Source organism: Leptodactylus fuscus, chromosome 1 (genome assembly GCF_031893055.1).
Source record: "Leptodactylus fuscus isolate aLepFus1 chromosome 1, aLepFus1.hap2, whole genome shotgun sequence".
NCBI classification, from domain to species: Eukaryota; Metazoa; Chordata; class Amphibia; order Anura; family Leptodactylidae; genus Leptodactylus; species Leptodactylus fuscus.
This window is the reverse complement of record NC_134265.1, coordinates 244,395,850-244,416,572: the sequence shown is the minus strand read 5'-3', so window position 1 is coordinate 244,416,572 and position 20,723 is coordinate 244,395,850. Positions and strand designations below refer to the sequence as shown.

The 20,723-nt window shown below is 39.0% G+C and overlaps 1 protein-coding gene across 7 annotated transcripts in view; it reads left to right on the top strand.

Moving 5' to 3' along the window:
- The window catches only part of FAM13A (family with sequence similarity 13 member A), a 187,206-nt gene that overhangs the window by 129,969 nt on the left and 36,514 nt on the right, over positions 1 to 20,723 (top strand). For all 7 annotated transcript variants that reach the window (XM_075285036.1, XM_075285028.1, XM_075285012.1 and 4 more), the window contains 6 exons: positions 812 to 853; positions 10,480 to 10,521; positions 10,970 to 11,152; positions 14,520 to 14,703; positions 15,129 to 15,205; positions 17,663 to 17,708. In XM_075285036.1, the coding sequence (XP_075141137.1) occupies positions 812 to 853; positions 10,480 to 10,521; positions 10,970 to 11,152; positions 14,520 to 14,703; positions 15,129 to 15,205; positions 17,663 to 17,708 (574 nt within the window). The remainder of the gene's footprint in view (positions 1 to 811; positions 854 to 10,479; positions 10,522 to 10,969; positions 11,153 to 14,519; positions 14,704 to 15,128; positions 15,206 to 17,662; positions 17,709 to 20,723) is intronic.

The window sequence follows — 20,723 nt, the reverse complement described above, 5'->3', positions numbered from 1 at the left end:
ATGTCTACAAAAGGCTCAGTAAAATAACAAAAAACAAACAGCTGTTACTATGCGTCCGCATATTTATTGATATTCAGCAACAAAATTAGATGTAGAACACTGATCCTACCGTTAAACTTAATCTGTATCATGGTTTGTGATTTTATAGGATTGTAAGCCGATTAGATCTGTTAATTTCTCTTTAAGCATGACATTTCTGTAAATACATACTGTCATAACAGCTTTTAGTATGACGTACGCTTTCTGTACATTACCTTTCCCCTCTGTGAAACCAAACTACTATACGAGAACTTGGCATCCTCAGCTTGATATATATGTTACTGTTATGTCAGGCTGTTTATTGTTATAGTTTGTTGTTATTGTCTTTGTTTTCAAAAGTTTGTTTGCCAGCTATTATTTGTAATGTGTGGAAAGAAGCTCCTTGGTTGTGACACGTTAAATGGGTTGTCCAGTGCCATCAGTTACCCAGTATACTTATCAATTCTTCAGTTTTCTAGATCTTTGCTTGCTGTCTTTCCTTCTGCTTACACGCAATGAATAAAAATTAGTCCATGATCAAGTGATATACAGTCCATGGTCATGTGATGGACACTCAGGTGCGCGTGTGTATCCAGAAAACCATGAGAAATTGGTGCAAAGACTATAGTGTAAAAATGAAAGAACATTTCATTATACAAGCAATACGTTCTGTCTCAATGTTTGTGTGAAACTGGACAACCCTTTTATACACAACTGAAGTTTGGATAAGTCTCTGTCCTGGATGGATACAAGTGAAGATTGCTAATGTGTTTTGTTTTTGTTTTTTCTACAGCTCTCAGGAAGATGAACGTCCCATGTCTCCTTTCTTTATGAGGTAGAATTGATGTCTTTTCTATAGTCACTATTGGGCAGAGGTTACATATGTTATTTCTGTGATAGGAATAGAAAACTGAAAATGACCAAGTCCCTAACTGTCTTATGCGGATGTGGATTTCATTGTGGGATCCGTCATTTTGATGGGACCAGTGTAGATTTATAGTCTTAACTTTTGATGTGCATATATTTAAATTTTTCCGTTGCTTTTGCTTCTGTAGCACCACAGAATCTGTCCAGTTACACCATTGGGTAACACTCTAATTTTCCTATCTCACATGCACATACCAAGGTTAGTTTAATTGGAAGCCAAGTTAACATAACTGTATTTGGTGTAGAAGGAATCCTTAGAGGAAACACAATTTATTGGGAAATTTGTATAAATTCTATATATGTTACCTTGGTTGGATTGAGACTGAAGACCACACTGCGATGGTGTGCTCCATTGAGGCACTTAAGGCTGCAGCCACCTAGAATACAGTGATAGTGACTGCCAGAAAGCTACTATTAAGGTATTATTGTCATGACTAGTGCACTGCGGTAAAGAGAATGGTAACCTATATTAAACTAACAAAGTAGGATGTAAAGTGAAGAGTGGGTCACATATACCGTTTCATTCGTCAGCCTTATCTTTGGTTTAACAGAGCTGAGTGTTGTCACATGCCATACGTCCCTTCAACCTATAATATATGTGCTCAAAATGTAGAAGAGCTCTTCTTATCCGAATATGTGAGCTTGTAATGGATAGTGGAATAACAGGCTTACAGGAATTTGCTATGTGGATGGCTGATTAACTTTATGTAGGCGTGACCCTTCAGCAATGCAGCTGCTTAAGCATAAGACATAAGATATGTGCCCAGTGAGCAGTCTGATGTCATAAAATGCCACATAAATATATTACCACGCGTCCTTTATGGAATACATTCTCCGATGTAGTTGTCATAGGTACGCAGGAACACCATGCACATAGTTGTCGGCTGTATTCTCTTTAGTAGATGATATTCTAAGGGAATGACTTTTAGGAAAGCTTATCTGATTCCTAAAGTGTCAGTAGGTGTGTCTGCCTAGGTGACTTTGTGTGCCAGTGCCAGTCCGTATAGTCATAAAATGATCAGCACTAGTGGGTCTTTCTGTGTGACTGGAGTCACAGTGATTTCTAGCATGTAACTTGGTGTAGCACATATATCTTTACCTGTTGTAGCTAAAACATGGACTGGAGCGTCTGTGCTTGTGTTTTTAGAACATATTCAGCGCTTTCATTAGGACTTACAGGGATATTAAAGGTAATAAAAGATTTATAGCTCAGGTTCCTTCATATTTTGCTTAAGTTTCCACATTTGGAACAGGCAAATAAAAGACGCATTCATCCAATAGCGGATTGCTTCTATCAATGACTGGAATAGAGAGATATAAAAGTATATTGACAGTGACAAGGTGATTTTCATGAGCACATGTTATGGTACAGTCATGATCAGCTTCAGATCATGAGACACAAACAGGATTGAAAAGATAATCAAACACGCACGCTGTATAACTGGCCATCAGGTAGACAGCTGGGAATCATGTCTAGGAAGAAGAACACTAATAAAAAAAATTCCACGCCATGACTTGAAACCGGACGTATCGGCTATACACACTCCTAGATAGACAGGCTCCTTCAGCAGTAAATACTTACAACTGCACCGTAGAAAGGATAGACTAAAAAAAGCCCACAATCACACATTGGTGTCCATAGCAAACAAACTAAATACGTCAAATGCCATCAAATGACATGATCAACTATGCGATCTTTGACTTATGACTAACAGACCACACAGCCCATGATAAATCTCTGCCAACTTTTCTTGACGGCTACCTGATTGCATACTTGTACAGTATTGCTGATGACTACCTGATTGTATAAACTACTAACTAATCTGAGCTGTGTAGAGCTGCAATTTCCCTATTGAGACCAATAAAGTAGAAGTCTATTCCTGTGTCATGTAGGACACATACACTAAGCAGACTAAGCAATTGCAGGTCTGGTTACCTTTAATTTAAACGGGCTTTGTCCTAGGTACTGATCTTTAGCATTGGAGATGTGTAGGACAGACTGATTTTTGTATAATAGTGTCCTTAAAATAAGTTTCTATTATGTAAAATTCATTATTTGAATATGGTTTTGCAGGCTGTTTAGATATTTCATATCATGGTCATATACGATAGCTGTGTACCAGCTTCCCCTATGCGCATACGCCCTAGTCTTGGCAAAGTATGCATGAGTTTTCAACTAGGAGAGGAGGAATCTATTGAACATAGAAGGATCTGGCATGCTGAAATCAAACTCCCTGAGCTTTCTGTCTTCAAACATCTGCCATTGTCTGAAGACCACATACACTGGTTCGGGCTCTGAGCTACCAGCTGTTAGATTTTGTGTTCAGTTGTAGCTTAAGGGGGTTGTGCAGGTAAAAATGGACAACATCTGTTAAGCTTGGTGCACCAAAAAAAGAAAGAAAGAAAAAAAAAAAAAAAAAAAAAAAAGAAGCTTATTCACCTGTCCCCATTGCTTTAGTGTCCTCCCGTTGATCCCAGTTCATCTGCTGCAGCGTGTCTCTTCTGGGGTTGTGCTGAAGCTGCTGATTGGCCTCAGTGGTCACGTAACTGTTGAGGCCGGTCAGCAAAGGGCCTGAATGTCACTACTTGTGACATCACGGGTCTTCTTCTTGAGGCTGCTGATTGGCCTCAGTGGTCATATTACCACTAAGGCCAATTAGTGTCTTCAGCACAACGACGGGAGAGACCCGGGAGAGCAGACGAATCGGGAGGAATAAAAGGACACTGGAGCAACGGGGACAGGTGAATATGCATTTTTTTTTATTACATTTTTCTTCAATGTCCCTAGCTTATTTAAACTTTAAAAGTTTTGCCTGGACAACCCCTTTAACACACACAAAAAATAAATATATAGAATCATTTAGTTCACATGAGCCAATGTTGACTCCAGTAATCACTAAAGCCTCCTAGTTATAGGTGGAGCAAAAATAGGCTAAAATATAACCTGTATTGGTAATTTGTTAAAATATAAATAGAACATCATAAGAATCTTACCAATGCCAAGAATAAAAACTAAAAACCAGAGTCCTCTTATTCAGAGGCTACCCCCATCACCACCGATTCACAGCCAGTTCCAATAACAATATAGGACTGTGATTCTCCATTCGATAGGAGTATCCTTTGCCTAGGAGTACATTTAGTTTTCAATTTTTGGTCTTGGCCATTGATTCTTATGATGATCTATTTATGTTTTAGCTAATTACCAAAATGTTATATTAGTTATATTTAGCCTATTTTGCTGTACCTGTAACCAGTAGTATGTTAGTGTATGATATGCCATGTAGATAGCTAGTGTAGACGCCTACCCAGGTTATACCCAGCAGCTGTCAGTGACTGCCCTCCACTGGGCAGACTGAACTGAGTCTCTTATTGCTTTTCCTTTATTTATGTAATAGGCAGTGCTTGAGCTGTTCACATCACACTTTTTTCTTTCTTGTGCTAAACCAAGGTTTATATTTACTTTTTGTCAATATGTGGAAGATAGAAAAACTGCTGAAAGACAATTTACACTTTCCTGTTAATGTATGGTGCTTTAAAGCACAGTGTGTTCCCAGCCTTATCATAGTTGGCTACTTCACACTGGCCACTGGTTAATGATTGCCTGTGAAGATCTGTCTCGCATTTATCGTTCTTGCAGATATATGGTAGAAATATTAGTATTTTCTGTTTAAAGCACACAAGTAAGACGTTCACATATAAAATGCTTGTTCCAGTTTCCCCAATGCTTTTGTAAAGGAAAGAGGTGATCTGAATACACTGACTCTTTGTCTGCGATGTCTGTTCTTATTTGGCACCATTTCGCAAGCTTAGTTGTTATACATTATTAATTTGGGGTTTAAGGGCATGTTCACAAGGCGTAATTTGCCGTAGATTTGGGGGTGGATTTCACCCCTTAATCTGGGGCAGATTGCACCTGGGAGGCAGAGATTGCAGCAAGATATGGAAGAAATAAGTATCCTGCTCGTCTTACCACGGATTCTGTGACTAGAGATTAGGCCCATTCATCTGGGTCTAATCAACAGAGAGACGCCGCGGGTGAAAATACCGGCAGTGGAAAATGAAAAGGAATTCCTCTTCATTTTTTGCCATTTGAACATCTACCCTAAAGGAATATTTAATAACTCCAAGGATTAAATATATGTCATGATAATATTCAATAAGCACAGGAAGCAGTCATTCATTCCTTCACACAGTTTCCATGCAGACTGCTTTAGACAAATCTTTTGTTAAAGGGGCTTCTGATGAAAAGTGATGGGATCCCTGTGGTCAAGACATAACCTGTGGAATAACTCAGATGCAGATATTAAAAGGATTGTCCAACTCCGTTTTGTTGATGAATTCTGATGATCTGTCCTAAGGATTGATGATTGAGAGTCTAGCACCCCAGACTCCTGCTGGTCAGCAGTTTGAAGGTCTTGTTTGTACAAGTGCTGGGACCTCTTTACTGCTTACATTGTATACCCTCTATTTTACAGTGGCCTCGCAATGTAATTACAGCCTTTTCGAATTCACTTCTATGGGACAAGATGGAAATAACCCTGTACAGACTGGTTGCAACATAAACACTGAAGAGGTCACAGTGCTTGTATATACTCCGTAGTCTCTTCAAATAGCTGATCAGCAGGGATCCCATGTGGTGGACTCCTACTGCTCATATGGAGTCAATAAAAGGAGTCAGACAACATATTTTAAGTTTCCCAGAAAGAAATTTAACGCGGATATGTCAAACCTTACATTTCTGATTTGGTAAATACTTGTATTCCAGAAAATGACAATAATTCTGAAGCATTTTAGTGTGCTTGTCCTTTGTTTATATGAGTTCTATGAGTAATTTGATAGGTGGATATTAACAGTTGGAGGGTGTTCATTTATGCTCTGCCACAGTCCAGTCAAGGCTGACTATGTAGAGTTGTACCTCTTTCACAAGGGTAATATATACCCACATGTCTATTTTTAAATATTCAGGAAGAATAACTGTTATTACATGGGAAATACTATAGTTTAATAAAGTTAACATGTTTTGCTGATTTTTGTTTGGAGCAGGGGTTCTCAAACTGCGGCCCACCAAGCACTTCTGTCTGGCCCCGCCGACAACGCCGGCAGGCGTGCATTTATAATGAAGCTCCTGGGGAGCTCGGCCCAGGCCATGGAGCACACTTCATTTTACCTATTGGAGGGCACCGCTCCCGATGTCTGTGTGACCTGCTCTGCCTCCGGCCCACTGTTTAAAAAGTTTGAGGACCCCTGGTTTGGAGGTTGTGGGCAATATCGCTCGCAGTTATGATGTGTTGGACATCGATGATGCTGGATATGATTTTACTTTGATGATTGGTGAAGAGAGGGAATTGTGGACAGCAGTACACTGTGGCATTGAGCTCAACTTCCTATTCTCAGACCAGGGACATCACATCCATTGGTTACAAAGACTTGCTGCAGCTCTGTCCCATTCTAATGAATGTGGCCGGCTACAATAGCAACCGCCACTCCTGTATGGTGTGTAGCACTGTGCTTGGTAAGTAGTGAAGAGTCCACACAACCAATATCATAGTCCCAGACAGTCTTGAAATGAATGGGTACTTGGAAATAGTTTTTGTACACCAGCGAACCCCTTTCTAAGTCACCAGTGTGGAATGTCTTGTATTAGATGGAGTTAGGAAAGGACAGGTAAGTGACAGAATATAGTGGAGCTGATGAGTCCTGTAGTTTTTCTGTTTAGCCACATGTAGTGTATAGTGAATTATTAATCTACAATAGGGACCATACAGTTACTAATGCTCCTCATTAGGTGTAATCACCACTCGGGCCTGAAATGAATAACAATTTGGAAAATGTTTAACTTGTTGAAGGTTATTTTAACAGTAACCTCCTGAAATCCATGAAGAGCTATCATTACATAACATTTCACCTAGATCTATTAGTAATAGTACATTACAATATTGATAAAGCAGTGATGGTACATTTATGGCCAAGTAAGTAAAGCAGCTCACTTCTGTTGTTAGGCCTTAACCCACTGCAGTTTGTTCACTTTGTGATGGAGGGGAACCTGGTGAAATTAAAATTCCATTCATTTTGGTGTAGGTACAAGTGATTTAATATTTTTGCTGATGTTGTGGTTTTTTTTTTTTTTTTTTTTTTTTTTTTTGATGGTGTAGAATCTCATTGCGTTATATAAAATTGACATTACAACTGTTGGCTTGATAAATTGACCTCACTTATTTTGCTGACAAACAATGAATGCCATCAGTCAAAGATGAGTCTTTACCCTATAGATTTTTTTTTTATTTCCCAAAGATGGTCAAATCTTTCAAGCTGGTAACAGACTTTATATTTCTGTAGGCTTATTCCATTGGATTCACTTGGTGACGGTTTAATGTTTTGGGGTCTGCATATGTGTACTAGTGCAGAAAAGCTGGCCATACGCCTACAATAGTTGGGTCAACACTTGACACTAGCACGCCATGTTTACAAAGATTATTTCAAAGGTGGCGGGGAACACTTCAGTGATCAATGAACTATCAATATTATGTGGTAGCCAGAGATGTTAGTTGTTATGGCCAGTGGTATCTATACATGGCCATACTTCTTCAGTAGCTGTCGGCCAAATGCTTGTACCCTTGGACGCTATTCTTTCTGACGTCCCCATACACACAGATGCCTGGTTTGACTGAGTGTGTTCTCAAAGGAGACGGTGGAATGACCCGCTTCCATACACCTCTGGCGTTAGATTATTTCCCCCGAGAACCAAGGCTCAGGCATGTGAAATTTCTCACAAATTTAGCTTTAGCAGTCATTCTCCCCGTGTAGTCTGCATCAACCTTTGTAAAAGACCAATGCAAATAAATACAAGTTGACGTGCTTAGCCAACCTGCCCATGTAATAGGGCCTTTCTATTAATCTAATGTCTGTAGTAACCTTTACACATACAAATCAGTTAAAACTTCCTAAAGAGCAATGGAATGGGTTTGCTATTTAGCTCAGCACTGCCAAGACAATATAAGTCTCATAAGCCATAAAATTTGCGCTGGGCACAAATATTGTTTTGTTGCATTTCCATTGGATGCTAGATAAAACACTATGTCCTTTATGTAGTATGAATGTTGTCACTTATCAGCCACTTCTAGTATTTTGTGCCAACACTACAGCCTTAGAACATTTCCTGAAGTGTAAGGTAAATCTTCTTATTTATTGTGACAAAATAAAACCATTAATAAGATTAACCATATTACAGTCACTCTTTGTTTTCTTTCATACACAACACTGCCGACACACGGGAGCAAAAATAAGTTGTAAACTATTACAGTATATGTATCTGGCCAAGATCACATGCTTGTTACTGTACAGTGTGTGTATATCTGTATAGTCAGTGTATCCAGTTTATTATTCTAGAACCAGCTGGGAGTGAACTAATCACATGATGTATGTTGCTTTGCCTTTTTGTTTTTTCCATTTCTTTATTAAACATAGAATTTTTATTATGGTGCCTGGTATTATGAACCTACTACCATGGAGCCTCCACTGCAGATGTGAACTGCAGACCAATACATCTTATACATACTACTATATGTGCTGATAATGGTTACTCCTAGAGGGGACAGATGGGAAAGTTACAAACTCCTCTGTCACAAATATATGTTTAATAGGGGCCACACGGTGGCTCAGTGGTTAGCACTGCAGCCTTGCAGCGCTGGGTCCTGATGTTCAAATCCTGCCAAGGGCAAAAAACCATCTGCAAGGAGTTTGTATGTTCTCCCCGTGTTTGAGTGGATTTCCATCCCATATTCCAAAGACATACTGATAGGGAAAAAATGTTCATTGTGAGCTCTATGTGGGACTCACAATCTACATAATAATAATAATAATAATAATAATAATATGTACATCGTGATCCCTATATCAGGCTCACAATCTACAAAAAAATAAAATAAATAAATATATGTTTAATGGGCGCCTTGGTATGAATGTGAGTGTTCTCATCTATTGGCAGCAAGTGATATTTATAAACCTGGAGCTGAAGTGACATAGTGACATTATATTAGAAAGCTGCATTACGTTTCATCTCACTGTGATTAAGTTTCAATAAACAAATGAAGGAGTGTGTAGGGGTCAACAACCTATGGCATCTGTGCCAATATCGGTACTTCAGACATGTCTACCTGGCACAGGGCTCCCTCCATTAGGATGCTACAGCAGAGGAGATCCTAAGGTGTTACTTTTTGTCTGGGCAATTGTTTTTATACCTTGAAGTATAATATTGCAGCAGAAGAGACTAAAGTGGGTACTCTTCATTCATTTAAACAACTGGAAAGGTTTGGATGAATTTAGTCAACATAGAGATCGGGCTGTGTAAATGTCTGAGCCCACTCTGACTCCTTTTTTCATACAGCCAATCCTATCACAAGAGAAGTATCACAGTGAAATATAAGTTTAATGAACTAATTGGTTTCTGATATGGATTGTGTTTTATGAATGTGTAAGAGATCAGCATTCTTACAACAACATCCTTATTGTATGTTACACTGAAAAAGGTTGTATACACCTGGTGTAGACTTTTCCAGTTTGATGTGTTCATATATTGTATGCAGTGCTTGAAACGTGTCATATTGCAAGCAGCAACTATTAACTTCCTTATGGCTTACTGTATTATCCTCATTACCTTATTACATGTATAGTAAATTATTAACTTGACGTATTGTTAAAGTAGCAAAGCTGTATCGTATAGTTGCTTTTTTTTTATTGGGTGTATTATGCGAGAGGTTCAGAGTTTGGTAAGTCACACTAGTATACTTCTAGATACAGGTTTATAAATGGAACTAATGTCTGTTTAGTATATTGTCTTTTTAAGATCAGCTTTCATAATCGTGTTAAAGTTACATGGGATTTGCTTGAGGGAACAGAACTCTTAGAATATCCCAGGAGATTAGACACAACTTTCCCTCGAGATACCACTTGTTTAGGAACGCAACTAAACTTAGTGTGTTGTTGTCTTTGTCTTTAGTTATTACCTTATGTAGCAAGGTCTTTTACTCAAAGAGCATTAGCGTGTAATTTATAAAAAAAAAAAAAAATTATGTTTTCTGTTGAGTTTAGACACAGGCAGCAAGTGTGTACATACAAGTGTATATTTGATGTACGCCTATCTCATCTAATTGTATAGTTTGTATTTTGTACAATTGTGTTTACCAGATCCTCTTGTTCATCAGTAGCCATGTAAAAAAGATCCATCCTGCAGGGCTCTTTTCTGTGACCAAAGTATTGATACATTCTTCTGAGACTGCAAGCTCATTCACTGCCCTAGAGTCACTCATTATGCTAACATGGGGATGACTTCAATATAAAAGCAGTTTGCATAGTGCGTGTGTGGGGGATTAGATCTTGACAGAGGATCACATTTAATCCACTTTTGGCGATGATGCAAACCTCTTGGTATAGGGGAAGCAAAGAAGGCACCTTCCTCTTCACTTCTGTTCTAAGTGTTAAGCTTGACAGAACTGTGTCACTTAATGTGACGTTATTCTTCTTGTTTTCTTTCCGCAGTGGTCACGTGGCCCAGGTCAACACCGTCCCTGCTGGTAGAGAGTAAGTCACTAAGCTCCTTGTTTGTCTGTGTGATGAAAAATGAAGCATAACGGCAGGAACTGTAGTCGTCTCCGTAAACTGTGTCCTCTGTACAGTTATTATCACATCACAATATGTTCTTGCAACAATGTATATTTTTGTTCTAGCTTCTTATCAAGCACACTTCCTCTTCACTATCTGTTTAGAGAATACCAGCCCCTCTATATTAATAATATTAGCTTTTTGGGGTGAGGTTTACTATTTTGGCTGTCCTTCTAATCTTTGCATTTGGCAGGCTCTTGACATCCACATAACTGGAATTTCTGCAGAGCACCTTAGGTAGCAGTCTGTTCTCTCCATGAAAGGACTTTGATTCAACCATGAGGCAATATGCTTTTGTGTTTCAGAAAGCCTCAGCTCTACTGTAGGTTTGCTTCTTCTACAGCATCGTCTCTGCTCTTCTTTACAGACTCTTGGAAAGAACCATCAGGACAGCCGTGGAGCAACATCTCTTTGACGTACTTGGCCCAGGAAGTCAAAGTTCAGAGGAATCTGAATCTGGAACATCATCTCCTTCCACAAGTTTGTCTGCAAGACAGAGGAGGAGACATCTGAAAGAGCAGGATGAGAACCGGAAAAAGCCCAGAGACATGTAAGAAACCCCTTGTAGACTCACCATGGATTTTATTATTTTATTATTATTTCCTCTGGACATGGCAGATGCTACTTTCAACATCCCCTCTGGCAGTTTTTATATGTATATCTTTTATAGCATGCCTCAAGACAAATATAATTATGATTATTTCCCAGTATAAATCACAAGAAGAACCAACTATAAGCCACAAATTTTTATTACTGATGCACAAATGGAAATGAGCTATATCTGTAAATGTCACCTGTTCAACGTCAACCTTTACAGTATAAATGCCAACATGATCAAACTTAGATTTGAAAATGGTGGCTTTGGAATGGTGTTTGTACTGATGGTTATATTGCCAGAAATAGGACTGTGGAATCCGTAAGCCAAACGTCCGGCTTCCACTCTTCTATTTTTTTACTCTCCAGCTCCAAGTGCTTCATAAATGTATCATGTGTAGGAATAATAATAATAATGTAATAAATTAGGCTTGCATATATACTGAAATATTGATAATATTATTCATATTTCTATTTTCTAACCAGAGTTTCAATTGGTAAAGGTCTGCCAACTCCAGAACCTTGGCCAAACTGATGTAACAATTTTTCAAACCTTTTCTCTTACGTTAGTTACTTCCTGTATGTGACCGAATCCACTTTAAAATATTTAAGGCCGCAAAATCACGGCTGCAAAATAATGCAGCGTATACGATCCAGGCTCCCATTGAAATCAATGGGAGCTTTTACGACGCACAAAGTCTCACACGCCGTATACGTGCCACATCACGCGGCAAGTTACTCCGTGAATTACGATGTTCCCCATATTTGATTACCTATTCAATAGTGGAAAAAATGCAAAATATTGTATTTTAGTGTTACACATAGATATTTTAAGGAGACTGTTTGCTAAAACTTGCAGTCTAACATATGTTGTGAGATCTCCTGTAAAGTAAGTGGGCACTTATTGAGCCCACTTCCTGTTTCCCAGCAAGTCATGTGAGACTTCATCCCAGTTTTGTGTTCTTTTATAATCTTTTCAGCTAAATAATCACTGTTTGTTCTTGTTTAAACATGGTATGAATTGGTGGTATTGTTTAGACCTATAATCTAAATGTATTCTTTTCATTGCCCTTGACATAGGAATGTTTTGTTCTCTACAAATAAAACTACACGTGACCTTCATAGAAATCATTTACTATTCTAAATCAATGACGCCCCTGAATTGTGGTTTCTGTACGTAAACAAAGGAATTTAGAGAAAAACTGACTACAATTCCCATAATTTATATACAAGGAAAAGATAATTGTTAGCAATGCTTTGGATGCTGTGAAAGTGTTAAAAACAATATTGGGTGAAAATTATTACCACCACATCTGTTCTCTGGCACAAAAGCAGGGCTATAGAGTCAGTAAGCCAACCCTTGGCTCTACAGCCCGACTCAGACTCCTACTTTGACACCGACTCCTTCCTAAATGACCAGTCAATGGCTGTAAAGCCCTTTTAAATCATTGACTTTCTATGAAAGTAAACAATCTAGACAACTCTGTAGAATTTTTAATGACTTATTTTTGCAAAAATGTTTAACTTTTAACTGTTGATTTAGATTTAAATCTGGTTATGTTCATGGGAAAAAAAAACTTAAATGCTTATATTAAATACATATATAAAGCCATTGATGCTTTAAGGATGATAAGCATTGGATTCATGATGATTTCATCAAATGCTATTAAAACGTGCTACTTTGAGTGCTTTTGGCATTATTGCAGATTGCCCTTTGTATGTAGCAGCCCTGCACTTAGTGATTCTCCCTGTATGAGACTGACTGAGGAAAGGCTCATTCAGTCTCCTACAAGTAAATGAAGTAGTGGTCATACATGTACATTACTGCTCCATTACAAGAGTAGACCACATTATTATCACTTTCATTATCAGATATTCATTGTCTGTTCTCTGGCTTGGTTATAAATGCTTTGTGTGGGATAACTCCCACAAAAAAAATAATCCATCTCTCTTCTAGCATTACTGATTCTACCAAATCTACAGTCCATTGTCAAAAGCTGCAGCCATGGTAACTACTGACCATAACCAATATGCGGCCAACAGTGCAGTGCTCGACTCCCCATTACTGTGTACTGAGTGGAAGAGATTGCTTTCCGCTCTGTTGCTATCTTGTTTTTGGATGTCTCATCTTCAATTCCCTCCTTTTTTTTTTTAATTTTTTTTAATTATTGTTTATTTATATAGCACCATTAATTCCATGGTGCTTTACATTTGGGGTTACATACAATACACAGAATATACAGGTAGATATAATACTAACAATGACCGACTGGCACGGTGGGGTAGAGGACCCTGCCCACAAGGGCTTACAATCTATGGGGGAAGGGGGGGTAGAGACAGAAGAAAGGGGGAGACTGTATAGATGGCAGTGCAGTGATAGTGTTATTGGAGGTTGTAGGCCTTCCTGAATAGGTGAGTCTTCAGGGCCTTCTTGGAACTGGGAACCTTTTGGCACTATCACAGGTTTCCCTTGCTTTCAAAGAAGCTTTGCATTTTGCTATGTGATGACCGAGATTCTGCTTTTTTTTTATTATTCAATAGTCCTTATATGATGATTTCTACTGAAGAGTACTCTTTGGCTAAGGCCACACATTGCGAGCCACAGCCCAAAAAACGCTGAGGAAACGCATAGTGTTTTTTTTTCCCTGCCGCCCTTTCCACAGAAAGTCCCCAGAGTTTTCCAAAAAAGGTAAACAAAAAAAACACCAACATTTCCATAGGTATAATTGACATGCTGCGATTTACAAAAAAAAAAAAAAAAAAACGCAGTAGTTTCTGAAATTGCAGCATGACCACTGCAGATATTTTTCTGCACTGTGCGGACAGGATTAGCCATAATCCCATCCACTTTTCAGGTACTATAAAATGTGCTAGGTAGGGACGGCCCTGATCTTAATGGGTTTTTCTGGGTTTAAAAAAATGGGCTAGGTGTAGGAAACAATGTAAAACTTTTTGAAAAAAACATTTTTTTCCCATTACATTTGCCACTGTTCTAATCCACCCAGTTCCTACAGCAGTGATGTAATGTGCATCGTTCCCGTGACCCCTGCAACCAATCTCTGGCCTTGGAGACGATGCTGGCATGTGCAGCACTTAACTGCTGAGGTCTGTGATGGCTGTAGCATTCATGTGAATTCTATATAAGTCATCAGGTGGTGGCACTAGAGCTGCAGGACCTTTAAAGAGCAAGTAATGTTTCCAGGTCTTAGCACATTTTATTTAAGTTCCTAAACAATCCCTTCAATAATATTTATCTGTGATCATTTATAATTCAGGTTCATGTAATTTATGTATTTGTTTTCTTGGGTTTTTTTTTGTAACAGGGAGATGATTAACAAAGAAAATATCCCCTCTGGGTGTGGGAGCCTAGAAGATTGTGGTTTAATGCAAGAAGCAGAGAAGCTTCAGGAGAACTGCTCTGGATATATAGAAGAAAGAAGTAAACCAAAAAGACAGAAATCCAGCAGCAAGCTGTCTGAGCTAAATGATAATCAAGACAGCACAGTGGTAGGCGATCTATGGTCTTGTATCCAACCTTGAGAATAGAATTGCTAATAAAAGTAGCTTGTGCAACTAGACACAACAACTGCTGTGTCAAAGTGTATCTCCTTTGGTTTAAGTGGTCCCATAATTCAATGCCAATTGACCCCTTGATGACAGCCATTTCTATTATGTGTCATTTCCATTACACCCTGCCTCAGGGGGTTTAAATTTTTTCCTTTTCTAACAGTTCAAAAAACTTTCCACGTTTATTTTGTGTTACTAGTTTTATATTAATAAGGAGTACTTGTCTCCATATATTTATTAAGACACTGTTTTACATATAGATTGTTTGGGTTTTTTTACTCCGAAAATATGAATATAACTTTTACATTAAAGTTTACATGCATTTCACTTTTGAAATGGCCTTATTACTATATTTTCTATTTCAGAACACAGAAAACTTTGTCTCCTCCAGGAGTGTGGACAGACAAGAGTTTAGTGGCATGGATGTTCTGTCAGAGGGAAGGTATGAAGTGTGTGATTATCGGTGGGGTTGAGCAATTTGCTGTAGTTGCAGTGAAGAAAGTAATGGATGGCCCTTCCTTAGCTTGTAATGAAGTATGATCTTTGGAAATCAATAAACGCAATTTTCAAAAGGGGCTTTAACAGAGCATTATGGTATCCTTGCCTCTGGTTGAAGTACTGGAGTGATGCAATTGCTACTGCTAAATTAGCAGTTGGTCCATGTGTTTGCATCCATTTTTTGCATTCAAGTGTAACTAAACTTTCAGACAACTTTAGATTTTCTGGCAGTTTTTGTAATATACTGTTAGTAATAGAGATGAACGAACAGTGATTTGATATTCGTTTCGAGTAGAGCCTCAATATTCGACTACTCGATTGAATATTGAATCCCATTATAGTCTATGGGAAAAAAATGCTCGTTTCAGGGAAAACCACTATTCGACTAAAGGAGAGTCACCAAGTCCACGAATAGCAGGAGGAGAGTGTTTAGGAGGAGCGTTGTGCAGTTAAAACGCACGGACCCCATTATAGACTATGGGGTCCGTGCGCTTTAACTGCACAGCGCTTGCAGTTGCGCTGATAAAAAATAAGCTCCCTTGAAACCACAAGCAGCCAGATCTGCTGCGGCAAATCAACGCTGGTTCTTCAGCAGGCTTGTCCTTGCTAGTTGGAAGAGAGCTGGCAGCTTGCTGTTACGAGGGAGCTTACTTTTTCTCATAGGAATGAATTGACCAGCGTTGATTGGCCAGTGTACAGCATTTGACCAATCAATGCTGGTTCTGCCGGAGGCTCATCTGTAAGGAGGCGGGGTCTAAAATCAGACCATAATGGAGACTGCTATAATCCGATCTTAGATTTCGCCTCCTCTCAGACGAGCCTCCAGCAGAACCAGCGTTGATTGGCTGAATGCTGTACACTGACCAATCAACTCTGGTCAATTCATTCCTATGAGAAAAAGTAAGCTTCCTCGTAACAGCAAGCTGCCAGCTCTCCCAACTAGCAAGGACGAGCCTGCTGCAGAACTAGTGTTGATTTGCCGAATGCTATACACTGTATAGCATTCGGCCAATGAATGCTGGCTCTGAATCGAATATTTACTGCGAATAGCTAGTAGTATTCGATCGAGTACGAATATTTCGAATACCGTAGTATTCGATCGAATACCTACTCGATCGAATACTACTCGCTCATCTCTAGTTAGTAACGCATTTGGATCATTTCTGTGAAATTCTGCCTCCCTTTATTCTTCCCCTTGCTTCTCTACTGAGAGCTGTCTCTGCCTCTCACTGACTGTTACTGTGTATGGGAGTGGGGAGCTGTGTAAGGGGTAGAGAAAATGAGGGTAGGGGAGGCCACTTCAAACAGTTATATCTCGGACATTCTAAAACATTCAAACTTGCTCTTGGTGTCATATGAAAGAGGAGATTCATGACACTAAGGTTGCAGTGCTATTTATATTATTTCCAGAGATATCACTGGTTGAAAACAAAGTCAGGATAACAATATTTATATGCAGCTGTTTAATATATATGATCTAAAAATCCCAATCCCAACTAGTTTCAACCAATATCATCTCTGGAAATAATTTAGATAGCAGTGCAGTGTAGTGTCACATGAAAAAGAATCTATTCTTTCATATGACACAAAAAGCAAGAGCTATAACTGTTTAAAGTGACCCTCCCCTACCCTCATTTTCTCCACATATTGTACAGCCCCGTACACAGTAACATTCAGTGAGAGGCAGAAACAGATCTCAATACAGAAGCAAGGGAAAGAGTTAAAAAAAAAATAAATGCAGGATTTCACAGAAATGATCCAAAATGTTTAATAACTCAAAAAAAGAAAAAAAGAAGAAGACACCGAGCAGACCGTAGTGTAGATCTGTGTAATTAATATTTTGGTGAAGTGACAGTGTAGGCTCACCTTCAAAGGTTGTGTGGGTACACAACACTTCATAAAACAACAGGATCACTGGACAGGGATCCTATAGTGGGATACAGCTGCGAGGTGCCTCACACCCCCTGGGTGTGTAAATATGCAAGAATGGACCAAGTTGTCAGTTTGGGATTACAAATCCTGGACAAGAAGGACCCGCGCTGGTAGGTTAGGTGAAAGAACGACTTTTATTGAAACAACACACTATGCGTTTCGGGCATACACTCTGCCCTTCCTCAGGTGCAATAGTTCTTAGCCGTCCAGCCGAGAAGCTGGACGTTCTTTCACCTAACCTACCAGCGCGGGTCCTTCTTGTCCAGGATTTGTAATTCCAAACTGACAACTTGGTCCATTCTTGCAAAATGTTTAATAAAGTATATTACAAAATTTATTAATGACAAAAATACTGCCATAAAATCAAAAGTTGTACAAAAGTTTAGATACACTTTAAACTGATCTACTGTTGTGGAGCCTTACTCAGATTTTAAGGGTGATTTTTTTTTCCATATTTCTCCTTTTACAGTACCAAAGAGAATGAACAGGACAAGGAAAGTCTGAGACTTCCTCCGGTAAGATTTTTTATATATTTTTCATCTTAGTATTGTTGGTTACTGTAAAGGCATTTTGGGTGATGTGTGGTTTTCTTGCAAGATAGTGATAGTAAGTTCAACGCTTCAAATCTTGGCCAGTCGGTTTTTCTGTACTTTGTCACATGGTCTTAGGCGTCATGCACATGACCGTAAACATGTCCCCGGGCAGTGATTGAACGGCGCAGGTAGCATGTGCAGGACATTCGTTCACCACTTGTGCCTCTGCTGCCCCATTCATTGAGGTCAGTGAGCATGAGCCAAAAAACAGACAGAAATAGGACCTGCCCTGAATTTTGCGCACAGATCCATAAAGCAGATCATGAAAATACAAGTTTGTGTATATGGAGCCATAGAAAGAATTGGTCGGTGTGCTTGCCATGGAAAGCACAGGTGGCACTGTGACTCTGCACACAGTCTTGTGCATGAGGCCATAGGCTATGTTTTCACATGCTTTTTTGTTGTTTTTACCTGCTATAATGATTTTCATTAAAACACTACCGTGTGTTTTGTTTTTTAAAGTGATTATAAAAAATGCAACAAAATTGTAATGTGAATGCACTAATATATTGAGCTGGCACTTTAACCACACCAAAGTGGTGAATTGCAGAGAAGTGTCTGGCATCTGAAAAATGAATGAACCTCTCATTGCCACCTATTGTGAATAGATGTTTCAAGCAGTTTCCTGGTTTGTGCTCTCAACACAAAGCGCGTTCGGATTCAATATTCTCCTGCCAGCTCCAGCTGGTGAGTGTCTGTGTAGCCCTTGTTGAACCCTTGGTTGGGGTATGCGATGCTGGGTTGTCAATCACATTTTTAGCATTGTTCTAAAGTATTTTCGTCAGCACAGTCATGTGGGATTTAAAAATAAAATAAAGAACGGAATATTAGATATTTACTAAACCCATTCTCATTCAGTGCTGATCTTTCATTAGCTTTGTGAATGCTAACAAGAAAGCCTATAACAAGAATCTGAGGTACACAAAATGGTCAAAGTCTGTAGGCTTAAAGGAGAACGTCATCCAAAGACTAAAAGCATAACTTTACATAGTGTCCACCCTTATAACCCCAGTGTCAGTAAATGTGTGAGCAAGTCGTTGCCCCTGACTGCTGGCATTAGAGCTAGTGACAACCTACACAATTGTAAATAAGAAAAAGGCAGAGGGCTGACCAATATTATTTCACTATGGATCCATGAATGTTCAGCTTTTTAGGTTAAGGTCACCATTCTGTCACTAATGTGGTATCTTTTGCTGGTATGCCTTTGTAAGCCTCACATGCAATCATATGGCATGTCTCCTGATTATGTGATGTCCCATACTCTGAACATGTGATTAGTCCTTGCCACCTGCAAAAACCCGATGCACCCACTGTTCGAAACCATTATGAGGCAATAATACGGTATCATGATATTGCTGTTCAACAAGTTTCCGTTCACCCAACTGAAACCACCTCCTGCATTGTAGGCACTCTAACCTGTCATTACTATTCCCTAATCTCAGCATTCTTTTGTCTATGCTGTTGTGCTAATATATCTTATGTTTCTTTATAAGTTTGTATTACCATGCTAAGTGTTGTGTATACTTGTGTGCGTACCTTTACTGGCACCACCCCAGGCTTCACCACCTCCAACAAGACTCTTTACATTAATTACTAGCTGCTAATCCACTGATTCCGGCACAGTTGGAATTTTTTCCCTGCCGATATCTTTGGTGTCTGATGTACTATTTAGCCTCTGTCAGGCAGGAGCAGATTTGGGGTGTTATACTGAGCGCTGAAGGTGGCTGCCTCTGACTGGAGCTCTGAATCCCCCCCGTCTGAAATTACAGAGCCTAAATAGATTATTAGACACCAAAACTGACTATGCTTATTGCTTGTGAATGATGGGGGCTAGAGAGAAAATCCCAACTGTGCTGGAATCAGTGGAGCAGCATTTATTAATAAGAGCTAGAACTTGAATTGTCAGAGGTTGTGAATGGATTGAAAAATGCACACCGAATATGCTCGATCATTTTGGTTGGCATTTTCAGCTTGATTACAAATGCCAACCATAGCTAAAAACTTTATTTTTTTTTCCAGATACACTACAAATCTGCTTTTTTGCTATTTGGTGTGTATTCTGCAGGCATTCATGTTGATGAAAAAGAGCAATATGGCATAATCGGTACTGTTTGGGATTTAGAAAGCTTTGATTCCATAGTAATGGCGGCAATGTGTTTTTGTTATATTGTTTTGAAAGTATAAGTAGAGATCATCTGGGTTTTTTTTGCTTAAGTAGATTTTATGTGTGGTTTCCCTGAAAACCCCTGAATCTGGCAGGAATAAAGAGTATTGAGAAGGAAAAAGCAGATTTTATTGCAAATGCATACAATAGACATCCACAATGGTACCAAAATCGCATTAGGTGGTTTTAAGAGGTCAAAGGAATGTGAAATTCTTCTAAATTCCTACGTGCTGCATAATAAGCTTGTCGCCGGGAACTTGTAAACCTACAACTAGCAACAAGTATGTCACTTGGATCACGGATAGGCACGCTACTTCATGGAAGTAGGAAGAAAATTATGTTTTTATTTTTTTATTTTTGTTTTTCGTTCTCCTGCAATACTTAATATTAGCTACTGGACGTGATTAAAGTTTTCCTTCCTGTGGTAATTTCAGTCTGTCTATTTACCATAACAACAAGTATAATAATTATTTTACTGGAATTTCTGCTTGATGCCATTCTTGTCTTAATATTTGGACTAAAACCTACTGTAGAGATAATCTTCTGTCTTGTTACTAGGTTAAAAAGGTTTACTAGTTGCTGAAAAATGTGTCCAAGAGGGGAGATTTTCTTGAGAGCAGATATTTAAAAGTTAGATTTCCCTGCCATTCCATTCCATGCTGCTGGTTTATATATATTTGGCTATGGTAATGACGTAGTTGTATATTCCATGTGACTTCTGCAGCCTGTCCCTGGCCTTGGTCGTATATGGCACAAGACCATTGATGTCAGTA